General features: G+C 51.0%; 1 protein-coding gene across 4 annotated transcripts in view; it reads right to left on the bottom strand.

Annotated features, from left to right (window-relative positions):
* The window catches only part of SDK1 (sidekick cell adhesion molecule 1), an 857865-nt gene that overhangs the window by 148964 nt on the left and 696211 nt on the right, over positions 1–12690 (bottom strand). For all 4 annotated transcript variants that reach the window (XM_070567258.1, XM_070567254.1, XM_070567255.1 and 1 more), the window contains exons 20-21: positions 9532–9630; positions 2659–2850 (exon numbers count right to left, since the gene is read on the bottom strand). In XM_070567258.1, the coding sequence (XP_070423359.1) occupies positions 2659–2850; positions 9532–9630 (291 nt within the window). The remainder of the gene's footprint in view (positions 1–2658; positions 2851–9531; positions 9631–12690) is intronic.

Below are 12690 nucleotides of genomic sequence, written 5' to 3'. Positions count from 1 at the left end.
TGTGTCGCTTCTCGGCAGCGTGACATGGGCAAGTGTGCAGGTCCTGAGCCTTAGGCTCCTTGGGTCTGGTCTCCAAGACAACCACATTCAGGTGAAAGTGGAGACCTCTCCCCCTCTGCCTGCGTTCAGTTGCCCTGGCAACTACAGGAGGAGAAGGTGGGCTGTGCACCAGCCCCATCATCTGAGGTCGCCTGTGGCTTGAGCCTACTCCTCGAATAGGGACACTTTGGTAGGCTGCTCTCCCAAAAGCCTGTCCAAGTGAGAAGTGAAATTCTGTGAGTCCAAAATGAGAGCTCTTACACTCCTGTGCAATGCAAAATACTCTAGAGAAAGATATAGGGATAAAACGAAGGAAAGAAAGATGCAACACAAGTAGCAGAAAAGGCTGTCAGACTGCACTGCTTCTGAGAAGAGATTTCCCGACTCGTCTTCGCTCGGGGTATTTAAAACCAGGTCTTGCACAGAGACAATAGAACCACTTTGGTGATCAATGCAGTATTGGCACAGGAAGGGTCTCTAGGAGCTCAAGGGTCCTTTCGGCATCTAGTTTAATGAATTTGAAGCAGAAAATGCTGCCGTTGAGGGACAAGTGACTCTTTTCTTTATATTTCTCAGCTCTCTGGATTCTTAAAATGGTTCTTCAGTCATTAATGGACGTAAACTTCAAGCACAGCAAACAGAATACAGCCCCACAAGTGGTTATTATCATGCGATTTTGCTTCTAGCCACTACTTAGAGCGCTCCGGGATGTCTGAGGATCAGGCTCCAGCTGCATGTGACCTGACCTGTGAGTGAAGCAACAGCACCTCGGCCCTTCCTTCCCATGTAGTCGTCTGAGCTTTATTCAGTACCGCTGGGCCCATCTCCCTTCTCAGATCCCGCTCTGCAGTTCTGGGGCAGGGCCCGCCCATCATGGTAAGGCTGCGGGTGGATGCTTCTGGAGGCCCGCTAGCCCATTTCCCTGCCCCGGTGGACAGTGTCCAAACCATCCCAGGGAAAACCTGGTCACACACATGCATGTGCTCCCAATGTTACCCTCAGTCACTGTACGAAAGCCATTTCTAACAAATAAATAATAGGCCATCATCATCTTCACTAGTTATTAAAGTAGTAACAGTATTTTAAATATGTGCTATGGGAACTAGCTATTTATGTAGAATAAATGAGTCTTCCTGTAAGCCAAAGACATCTTTGTTAAAAGAATAAATTTATTTTGTAAACACCTTTAAAAAAATCCGGATTGCCTCAAAGCGTGATCCTTGCCCTGCTTCATTGGCATCACCTGGGAGCTTGTTCCAGAGGCAAATTCTCCAACGTCACCCCAGACCTACAAATTAGACACTGGGGAGCGGGCCCAGCAATCTGTTTCTAAGGAATCCCCAGTGATTCTGACGCACGTAGAAGTGTCAGAGCCACTGCCTTACTGGGAGGACAATGCCAACTGTCTATGGGTGGACAGCGAGACTTGCTTTGGGACACTGCTGGGCTCAAGGCTCCCCTGCAGGCAGGGCAGGTAGCTAATGGCTTCTAGAAAGTACCCTCTGAGGTCACAGTGCTCCGAGGAGAGGAAACATCCTCCCCCTCCTCCTTCTCTGCCACCACATCTAACTCGGACCGCGGGTATCCCATTGCGTGCAGCCCCTGTGAGGAGAGGTGGGGATGGTGAACACATCTCTTCCGAGGGGATTCTGTTCTTACCGCGTGCATTTTATTTGCTTGTTATTCTCTTCAGATCATGTGTGTCACCCTTCCAAGAAAATGATCAGGTCATGAAAACTGAACTGGATGTGGGGTACATGCTGGTTTCAACCTTTCAGGGCCTTTCAAATGAGGCAGTCACGCTTTTCTTAAAGACCAAAATAAGGCAAACTGACATCTTTTAAATAGCAAGAGCCTGATGGCTTTACTTACAGAACGGAACTGATAGCCTCACAATATTTCCTCACATTCACAGGTATGTGCGAATTCCTTGCAAAAGCAATTTCATTTTAAACATAAACTTTAAAACTGGAGAGAAAAAGTTGAGCAGCAATTTTCCCAAGCTGACATGAGCGTGCTGAACATTCGGGAAGATGACCTGAATCTCAGAAGGACACGAGAGCGCCCACATCGAGGAGCAAACCCCACCACAGCGGTTTGCCTCGCAGGAACACTCTCTCCTCAGGTTCCCTTAAATTTGCCTCTCTCCGTCTCTTTACTTTGCCTTCCCACCTTGTCTATTGTTTTTTCTTAACTCAAATCCAAGTTTTCATTGTTCTATTGAGTGGATAAAGTTCTATGCTTCCTATTCTTCATTTCGATATCATTATTTCCTCTCTCTCTCTCAAATAAATAAATAAAGCCTGCGTTTCCTTCTGTGTGGGCCTTGTTTGTGGTTTCCCTGGAGGGCGGGCCCTCAGTCCCAGCTCCCTCACCACAAGTGCACTCTCGCCAATCCTCACCCCGAAAGAAGAAACGTTAAGCCAGGATCAGAAAACACTGGAAAACAAGGCTGACGTGGGTCATCATCCACTTATCGCTAGACCATCTTAGCGAAGCTGACACCCCTCTTTGCAAGGCTCCCGGCGGCTTCTGTACAAAAACGCCAGTTGACTCCGAGCGTCAGAAACCCCTCAGGAAGATGCACTAGCAGGGAGACCACAGCACGGTTTTACTGACCTGGGGGCACGCCAGAGGAAATGGTGGACGAAGTCGCCAGGCCAGCCCCCGCTGCAGTGACGGCGGCCACCTCGATGGTGTAGGTGGTGAGAGAGGACAATCCTTTGATTTTATGCTCATGCGTCGTGCTGTTCAGAGTGCGTGTGAGCCGCGAGTCGTTCTTCCCGTACACCTCCCAGGAAATCTGATAGCCTAGAGGGCGAGAACACAGTTAATTCGGGGTCTCCTGACGGCCCAGGGCGGAGGCTGGCTGCCACGCTGCTATCTTTGTAGATTTGAAACAACGGAAAGCTCACCAGATCTGCTGAAGTGTGATGAGAAGCCACTGCCCTACTGAAATGAAACCTAGAGTCGGGCGTGCTTCCTCTGTGTGCCCGGAGAAACCTCTAGGGCACCACCTCTTGGTGCACAGGGGCCGTCTTCCCGTGACAGAGCGAGCTGCCGGGGCACAGCGACCTGGCTGATGTTTCGGTAACCTCAGTACCTGGGGTGTGCATTGAAGAATGATGAATGATGATTGCCAGCCTGCTGGCCTGATTGAACCTTCTCTTGTCAAATTATGGATGCGTTGCATCAAGGTTTCCGTTTTTATAAGCTGATATCTTCCTGATACAGTACCCTAAATCAGTAGCTCGCTCCTGGGTTGTAACCAATTTGTGGACATCCTGCGACCTTTTCCTTTACAAAATGACTGACAGGACATGCTTTTATTGTGCAAAGTTCTCTGCTTTAAAACATTTCTCTTTCCGCGAGCGCCTGAGTTTTGCTTCTAGCTCCATCTCCCCTCATTGGACCTCTGGTTTTCCTAGAGAAATTTGATTTCCCCTGTACTCTGTTCAGCCCAGAAGGGTCTCATGATCACTATTTATTCCACCTTGGATTCCATTGTGATTTTGGGCTCAGAGAAAAAAGACCCAGCGAGCTCCTGAATCAGCCCCCTTGGAGGGGAGTTGATGAGATTAGAGAACGCTTAAGAGCGTCTTGTAAGGAGGGAGGCAGTGATGGAAAGAGCTCCCAGGCCCAAAGGCAAAGGGAAAATGCTGGCTCTTCCTTCTTTCCAGTCAATAAACTCGGGGACGCTGCAGCACTAGGAGGGGTCTTAAAGCTCCTTCTCATTCTGATGAAAGCAATAAATATAGCTAGAAACTTGCACTTGCAGGTAAACAGGAATTTAGAGGAGAGCGTCTCAGGACTCTAATATTTTGGAAAAAATAATTAATGTCGGAAGCCACTGCCTGTCTGCTGTCCCACAGCCCTCATATGGTCAGCAATTTCTGTGCCTGGCACCAAGGCTTCCCAGCTGGGGTGGTATGGCCAGGACATCCAGGGAGCAATGGCAAGCAGAGGTGGCCCTGTCACTGGGGCCCCAGCACACATCACAACTCCCACATTACCTTAGCTGCTGACTGCTTGGGGTCGGCTCCTGGCTTCTGGGTCTCTGCCCAGGCCCGTGAGGACAACTGAACCCACCTTTGTCTGCAGGACCCTGCCTGTCAGGCCTTGTCTCTTTCTCCTCCCCCTGGGGCTCGCACAGGCTGACCACTCACCTCTGCCCTTCTCCCACTCCCACCCCTGACTCTGGACCTTAGAATCTCCTCCTTCTCAGGACCCACCTTGATGTCTAGCCTCCCTCATTCTCAGTGGACCAGCACTAACATCATGATGCACTCAAATCCATCAGTTCTCCCCTTTGTGCTAATTCAGAATTTTGGAGTTAACTGTGCAATTTAAAAAAAAGGAAAACCCTTCTGGGCAATGAATGTTAATAACTTCAAATACATAGAGAGTATTTACAATGTCCCTGTAGTGCTCTGAGCATTTCGCACAGACGAGTTCACTTAATCCTCACAACAAAGCTCTGAAGTTGGAGCCATCATCAGCCCCATTTTACAAAGGAGAAAACCAAGGAGCAGAGGTCCATGAACTTGTTAGAAATTGGCAGGGTTTCTAGGGTTTTCCCAGGCTCTTCAGGTCTCCCCAGAGCCTCCTTCCACACCTCCTTCTCTCCGAAGTCCCGATGTGTATGAGTAAACTTGAAAACCATCCCTGACCGTGGTAGGTGATGCCTGATAAGTCTCTAAACAATTTGATACTCAGGGTCTTCCCTGGACGTACAGGAAGAGAAGTCTTTGCTTAATGTCATTGCCTTGTCTGTCAGACAATTTTATTTGTCAAAGCTATTCCTCATCAAAACTTACTAAAATACAGCATCTTGCTCATCATGGCAGCCTGGGGCCCAAACAGCAATTCTGGCATCCTTAGTAGGGCAGCATTGGTAGGATTTATGAGAACCAAAATTGATAATCCAGTATTCCACAATTGTTGTAGGTAACTACAGAGCCTCATCTACTCAGGTGAGGCCCAAGGAAGCAGGAGCAGAAAGGAAGCGCTGGCCCAGACGCATAATAAAAGCCGACACGCCACGCTCGCAGCACACAGATGGACAGAGCTGCGGGCATGTGGTGGGCAAAGAGGCTCTCCGATTTATGTACAGCTTTTGGGGATGTGCACGGTAGCTCTGGCTGGTGAATGTTTCATCTGGCTCCAGCGTGAGAGACAGGAGAGGAGAGAGCCGCCCGGAGCCAGGAGTCGGGCGCCTCCAGTTGGCGTCCTACCTGCTCCCAAGGGCTGCCTAACTGAGACTAACGACCAGAGGAGCTTCAGAAATAATTTTCTGAGGATCTGAAGTAAATTCCCTACAAGAGAGCAGTACATCCAATCACAAACTGTCTGTCTGCATCCCGGCCCTCATAAATCAGAGTTTACGGAGGGAGAGTGGAAGATGCTGAAATTTACAATGAGAATGCGATGGGCAATTTGCTTGGGCGGGCATGTGGCCGCCCCCTGCTCGGCTTCCCTCTCGTTCTGGGCCCAAATTAAAACGGAGGCAAGGGGGGTGCTCACCGTGCACCAAGGCTGATAAAGTATGGCTTTCTGCAGGGCGTCTGGGCCATAAAGTGGGCCTGTGCAGAGGACCAAACTATTACAGTGTCATCTGCCTTGGCAGCAGCCTTTCACAGCAGCCTACAGCATTAACAGGGAGGCTCCAGAAGGACGGTGGCGCCACAATGACAATTCCTGAAAGTGGCCTTTGCAGGCTGGGTTTGCCCACAGACACGGTTTTTCTTTTGCTCTACTTGGTAAAACACCTTCAGCATGAAACAGACCGTGGTCCCTCCGGCATGCTCCACTGGAAACCATGTCGATTTGGGGGGTGCCGACCTGTCTGTCAGGGCAGAGCGCCCAGCGCCAGGGAGAGCTTCCTTGAGCTCAGGGGTCACCAGGCAGGTGACTGGAGGGACATCAGTGAGGACAAGGAAATAACAGCCATCGGTCTCACCTGCAGGGAGGCCCTTTTCCTCTACAGCCTTCACCAGAGAGCTGAAGGCCTCCACTGCAGCTTCCAGGACTCCAGGCACATTGTATAATGTGGTGGGAAAGGCAAGCACAGCCCAGACAAAGTGAGATGCGGACAACGTGGCCGCGAGAGGAAAAAGCAGAGCATCTGCCTAGAGCTCTGATCCAGCCCCTCGATGCTACAACCACGCCGTAAGCTCCCAGCTCAGGATCAGTGCCAGCTGACTCCGACTCTGAAAAGCCAGAGCTTCGAAGGCCAAGTTCCACAATAAACAATAGGCTGTTGCTTGTAACTACCTGTATTTGTTTAAATAAAATACGAAAATGAGTTCATTAAGGCCTATTAGCTGGTAAGAACAGATGATCATAAATTGGAAGTATTGGCAACCACTGCTTAGCCCTGAAATGTTGGCTCCACTGAAATGATTAGACCCGTGGGTTTCCTTCAAGATTTAAACCAAGACCGAAGTGTGCAGTGTGTTTAGAAAGGGCAGGGCAGGAGCTCCACGTGCGGGTCTGTAAGGAAGGAAGTCCTTCTGTGTCAAGACTGCCGACCGTGAGTCCTAGCCAATTTCTGAAACACAGTTGACAGGGTCGTAAAAGCCGGCCGGACAGATGCAACTGCTCTGCCTCTCGCCCACGCAGTCCCACTTCTGAAATCAGAGGTGAGCACAGCTCTAATTCAGGCACCAGAACTGGTCCCCGAGGGGTCTGAGCTGGAAACCTGTTCTTCCAAACGGTAGCCGTGGGCTAAGTTCCTGGTGTCCTTGTCTTGTGTTTTCCCTGCTCGGGTTTGCTGGTTTGTTCCTGCCTTTGTGGGGCTGAGAGCAACATTCAACTAAACTGGATTCCTGCTGTCTAGAATGTCCCTCCCCCGCCCCAGACTTTGTTTAACTGTTTACTTGCAGTAGGAGATCTTTTTATTTTATGTATTCAACACTTGCAGTCCTATACTGAGAAGGCTTCAGAATGCACAGAGGATCGGGGTTTTGAGATTCAATTTTGACGGCGACTTTTTCCCATTCCTGGAATTATGACATTATTTAAAGTGGGATTTCAAAACAGCTTCCCGAGGGTAGCACCAGATTCATAAATTTGCTTTATTTGAAAGTTAGGGTCAGAGGAGGCATCAGATCAATGAGGCCCTTTGTGATATGATCTGAGCGCCCCAGGGTTCTGGCTGAGTTCAGATGACTAGACAGCATTTTGCAGATAGGAAGTGGGAAGGGTTGGCACCAGGAGGTTTTCTGAGTTATGGGGGAGAAGGGAGGAGTTCAGTGTAGGAACATAGTCCCAAGGCTATGTGCTGGGGCGCCCAGGACACTGAGGGAGCCCCCAGAAACAGCACAGGGAAACAAGGATGCTGGGCGCCTCTCACCTGTGTCTGTGGGATGCAGTGTGAACCACTAGCTTGAGTTGTTCACAACTTCAGGACCAGAGCGTGCCACTTGCGCTTGGATACGTTGTGTCTTTGCAAAGCTGAGTTTCCGGTGGCTGAGATAAAGTACTACAGGAAAACCCAGGGGGAAGAGGAAATAGGTGGTGGGGTCCACTCTGACTCCATGTTTGAGAGGCTGGGTGGTGCCCAATGGTACACACAGCCCATCAGGAACTAGCTGGTTATTTAAGGAGGAAATACAAATATTTTTTCTTTCAATTAATACGTATCATTTTTTCAAATGGTTATCAAGTTGCTAGGATATAAATACTTATTAAATTGTTTGCACCTAACTACATAATACAGAGAACTGTTAGGTATTTCTTTGGCCGGTGTACACTGAGAAACTTGGAGAGACACCGAGATTGCTGTGAACCCAGGAAGACGGGAGCCTCTGGGCAGGGGTTAGGAGCACGGTTCCAACCCCACCTCCAGAACATTGATGACGCGGAGGCGAAAATACAGACACCCGGATCCCCATGTTGGTTCAGCCATCTGCCCAAGGTCTCAGACAGGGGTTATAAGACGCACCTCATGTGGTTGTTCAGAAATTAAACAGGATCCTGTAATGCTAAGGTGCCTACCTGTGGGAAGCGCCCACGGTCACTCTTGCTGCTGCTGCCCAGGACACACAGGAAGAAGGAAGGGGCCCCTGACCTCGTGGCCAGGCAGCGGGGACAGCTGTCATTCCTGATCTCAGTCTATGACCAGTTTCTCAGGTACACCAGCTGACACGAGTATACTTCACGGACTAGTGGGCACGTGAGGGATGACATAGGCTTCTGTGGGCGGCTGGACAAGGTAACCACCGACTGAGGGACGACACAGCTCAGGCTGCTAACAGATTCACTAGCAGGATGGAAACGACTCGATCAGGAGCTGGGTCCTCCTGACTCTCAGGGTCCAACTGCAAAAACAGCCAGGTTGGAGCCCCTGACATGATGTGAGATGCCCCAGAGTGCCTGCCACGGGTTACGTGTCCAGTAAACAGGTGACCGAGCTATAAGAACATTAAGTGGCCGGCCTGCCATTTCCAGGAAAGCTTACTGAACGGAAAGGGACGCCCACTGGTGGCCGAGCCGCTCCGAGCCGGCCACTTCACACCACGTGCTCAGTGAATCCTCCCCACAGTCGCACGAGGGGTCTTACGACGCCCACGGGTGGTGAATGGAGGGTCTGAGAGGTAAGCTGAGGCTCCCAGAGCGACGGGAACAGTGAAACCCGTGTCCTCCCCAACTTCACCTGAGGCCAAAGCCTGTGCGGCTGTTACCAAACGTAGAACTTGTTTTTCCAAAGCCAGATATTAATTAAGCTTTACCCTGAAAGGTTTTCAGAAACCTCTTCTATAAAATAAAATCATTACAAACCCTACAGCAGGTGAGCTGTTCCCAGAGACACCCGCAGCCACGAGGGGAGCGCGGGCTGTTCGGGGGCCGCTGGGGCGCGGGCCGGCTCCCCCCTCGCCCGCCTCTCCTCGTCCCTAGGCCCTCCCAGGAGGCACTGTGGGGAGGGTGAGGGGCACGGCACTCGGAGTCAGGAGACCCAGGCTTCGTCCTGGTCTGCCGCTGGCCCGCTGGGGGACCAGGGCTGAGACGCCAGCGTGGAAGGGTCGGGACATCACAGTGGATGAGCAAAAGCGCCCGCACACAGGAGGTGTTCAGGGCACATTTGCCGAATGAAGGACCAGTCACCTCACCTCTCTGAGCCTCAGTTTCCTCACCTGTAAACGGTCATGATATCCATATCTATCTTCCTGTGTTGCTATGAGAATCGAGGGAAATAAACTCATGTGAGAGAACACGCCGTAAAATGATGGATTCTCACTGATGGAAGGGAGCCCAGAGGTTTGTTAAGACAACTCAAGGAGACTAAATCTCTGAGCCCTGAGGTTGAGGCGGAGCTCTCGGTGGCAGGCTCCTGGCTGTGGTGGCTGAGTCCTCTCTCTCTGCCACGTGGCCAGTGGCGCTAGAGAAGGCCACGGGTGTGCGGCCACTCTGTCGGCAGTTTGCTCTGAGCCAGCCCCACCTCACGTGCTGGGGCAAACCTGTCTTTTCTTTTCGGAAGGCAGGGACACTTGCCTGTAATGACGCCATTCTTCTCCAGGGGCTCCTGCCAGCTGACCTTGAGAGACGTGTCCAGAATCTCCGTGAAACTCAGATGTCCCACAGCTCCCGGCTCTAGCAATTAAAAACAAAGGCATCTGTTAACCCAAGAGCCCGATTCTCTTTTGGTCAAGATTTGTGTGGCAAGTTCTAACTATGGAAGGGAAGTGGTGAGCCAGGGCCAGAGCCAGAGGCCAGAAACCTGCAGGAAGTGTCAGCAAAAACCCAAGAAAGGAGGGAATTCAACATGTTAAAGGCATCCTGGCTGTAGTCACATAAATTATTTGACTCGGCTCATCCCAGCCATGTAGAGAACTGAAGAGACCGGCAGGAGCCAATCCATACGCAACTCTCTCTCCTCTCCTTGATCTGAGCTAATGAGAACAATCAGGCTGGCTGGACCCTGCAGAGCAGCAGCCTCCAACCGGCGTCCCCAGATGTGCCTTTGCAGCTGTGTGTCCGGCTTGCCTGGGGCGTAATGACCTGAGCACCCGGAGCAGGGCGGGCCCCAGCCCCAGGGCGATGCCTGCCGACCTGATCAAGAATTCCAGGCTGCAAATCCCCGCTCACTCTCCCCAAGGACTCTACAGGGGCAGGGCAGTGGTGAGAAAGTTCCAGCAAAAATGCATGCTTTCCCATGGGGTTCTTTGCACCGCAGCCTCCTCCTCACACGGTGGGGTGGCATAGCAGAATTGTGGTTCAATGCTGCTGGAGTCAGAGCTGGGTTTGAAACCTGGCTCCACCGTTTGCTGGTTGTGCAATTACTTAAACACTCTAAGCCTCAGTTTGCTCATCTGTGAAACGGGGAAAATAAAAACAATTCACTCTGCACAGTCACTGTGAGAATAAAACTTAACAAAACAGGAAAGCAATTATCAGGTCCCTGGCCCCACAGAAATGCTGACTGACGTTAGCTGCTGTTATTATTACTATTAGTTGTCAGTTATCATCTCATCAGAATATAAAGTCATTTCTGGGGAGAGCTCATTGTTGCTTTGAAAAGCACTTGAGAGACTAGGCCTGAGAGGGAGCACATGAGTTCAATAGGCCCAAGGTCCTGGGCTCTCAGAGCCAGAGGGACATTACAGACCCCATACCCTCATCCCTCTCCCACTTCAGAGCTGCAGAATTCCCGCCAGGCCCAGGGCGGTGAAGCAACTGCCAGACTCACAGTCACAGAGCTCAGTCCAACAACCAGAACTCCTGCCTGCCCTGGAGGGGCGGCGGGACAGAGAAGTCAAGTGTGGGCAGGACCGCAGGGACACCCAGGGGGTTCTGACACCCCCTGATGCTCCAGCTCTCCTAGGTAGAGTCCTCACTGCTCCGACCACAGGTCCCACCAGGGCCAGCTGCCCCGTGTGGTGGTTGGAGTGGGAAGAGGTGACGGGAGATGTTCCCACAGGCGGCTGGTTTATCCCAGCTCTGTGTGGGACATGGGGGAGCAGATGGAAGAGGAAATGCTAGAGGAGGCTGGAACCTTTTGACAGAATGGGGAATGGGGCGAGGGGAAGAAAGAGGGACGGGCTCCACTGGTTCCTAAGCCAGGCCTGTGCGGGCGCCAGCAAACACCCGCGTCCGTCATTTCCACCAGCAAGGACAGCTGCTTGGCTCAGACCTGCTCTGCTCACCTCTCCACGATCCCCCCATGCAGACCCCTCCCAGTGCCCACTTCAGGAGATAGGCGGGAGACAAAGTCAGGGAGGAGGAAAGGGAGGTTCAAAGTCAGAATTGGAGACTGAAGAGGAACAGAAGGAGAATGGAGAGGAGACGGGAACCGGATTCGTTTCCGCACATGTCAATCAAACACACACTCCGTGCTGGGCAGGGAACACCAGGTGCCTCCTGAGAGCACCGGCCACGTGACTCCTGGGTGAACCTCTGAACCACGCCACCCGAGATCTGTTTAATAATAACAAAATGCAGTTTTTTAAGCTTAAAATGGGAGAGCGTAAGATCAAGGGTGTTTGTTGTTCTGCTGGAGAGCAGAGCTGGGGCGATTCCCGCAGATGGGCCTCACCCTGCTCTGGCCACGGTCGGCCTTGCAGGCACAGACGGCAGTTTTCAAGATGGATTCAACCCCAAGCACTCAGGTGGTAGCTGGACAAAGCCCCTGAACACAACTTGTAATTTTTGAGAAATGTAACAGCCTCCGCAAATACACTCACCTGGGCAAAACTTTCAAAAGACTTTTTATGGATCAGCTCGAACACTCTGACAAATTTCACTCTTCGCTTGTGGAAGATGGTGAAATAGAACAGCTGTCAAGACCGTCTCAGCCTCCCCCAATTTCGAGTTTCCAGAAAGACATTCTGACGGATTTTTGAACTGACTTGTTCTTTTTTCGATCGATAGAGCAGCAAAGAAAGCTTTTTGCTCCTTTTATATTCTCAGTGTTTCTGCTTCCTGGATTCCTGCCCAAATGTGCTGTCCTCTAACTCTGCTGGAACCAGCTGGCAGTGTCTTAGGCTTAAAATTTATATTCCGTCTCCTCTTTGCTGCGCCACCCGCCCCTCCCGGCTGCACATTCTTATTCATTCGTGCTTTGAAAGAGAAGGCCGGCTGGATGCAGAAGGAGCTACAGCGCCATCGGCGAGAGAGCAGTGGAGGCCGCTTGTCCAGCACCTAAAGTCCAAACTGCTCTCTGAAAGGCTGCGCCCCGAGCAGATTTCAACCCGACGTTGAATCTTTCAATGAGATAGCCCCTACTTGCAAGGATGCTTTGTCCTTCTAAACGGGATAAATGGGCTCCCTGCCTATCCAAAAATGGTGGTTCAGTTAGAAAATTCTACAAAGATGACATGGCTCCCAGTTTTCTCAATTCCCAAGGAGGAAAGTCCCAGTTCCTCTTTTGACTGACTAACGGTGGGTCTAACTGCATCTAACGTTCTAGTTCCCGGCTACAAAGCTTTATGGGCTGTTTCCTGAGTTTTTGTCTGTTTGTTTAACTGGCAACAACGGGGCTTTTTCAGTAAAGGATTCAGCCAGAGTCTTCTCTCTTTTATTTGAAGAAGTTCTCTTCTTTTGCTACTTTTTATTTTTAATAAATATCCTCTATAAAGTCAAACCTGATATCCAGTTGGACCTGGCTGTGTTTGTGCTGGGGGGTTGACCCTGCCTCTTCTTTCAGTAAATGAA

Source organism: Equus przewalskii, chromosome 12 (genome assembly GCF_037783145.1).
Source record: "Equus przewalskii isolate Varuska chromosome 12, EquPr2, whole genome shotgun sequence".
In the NCBI taxonomy this organism is placed as follows: domain Eukaryota; kingdom Metazoa; phylum Chordata; class Mammalia; order Perissodactyla; family Equidae; genus Equus; species Equus przewalskii.
Note: the sequence above shows the minus strand (reverse complement) of the source record. Positions and strands in the feature narration are given on the sequence as shown.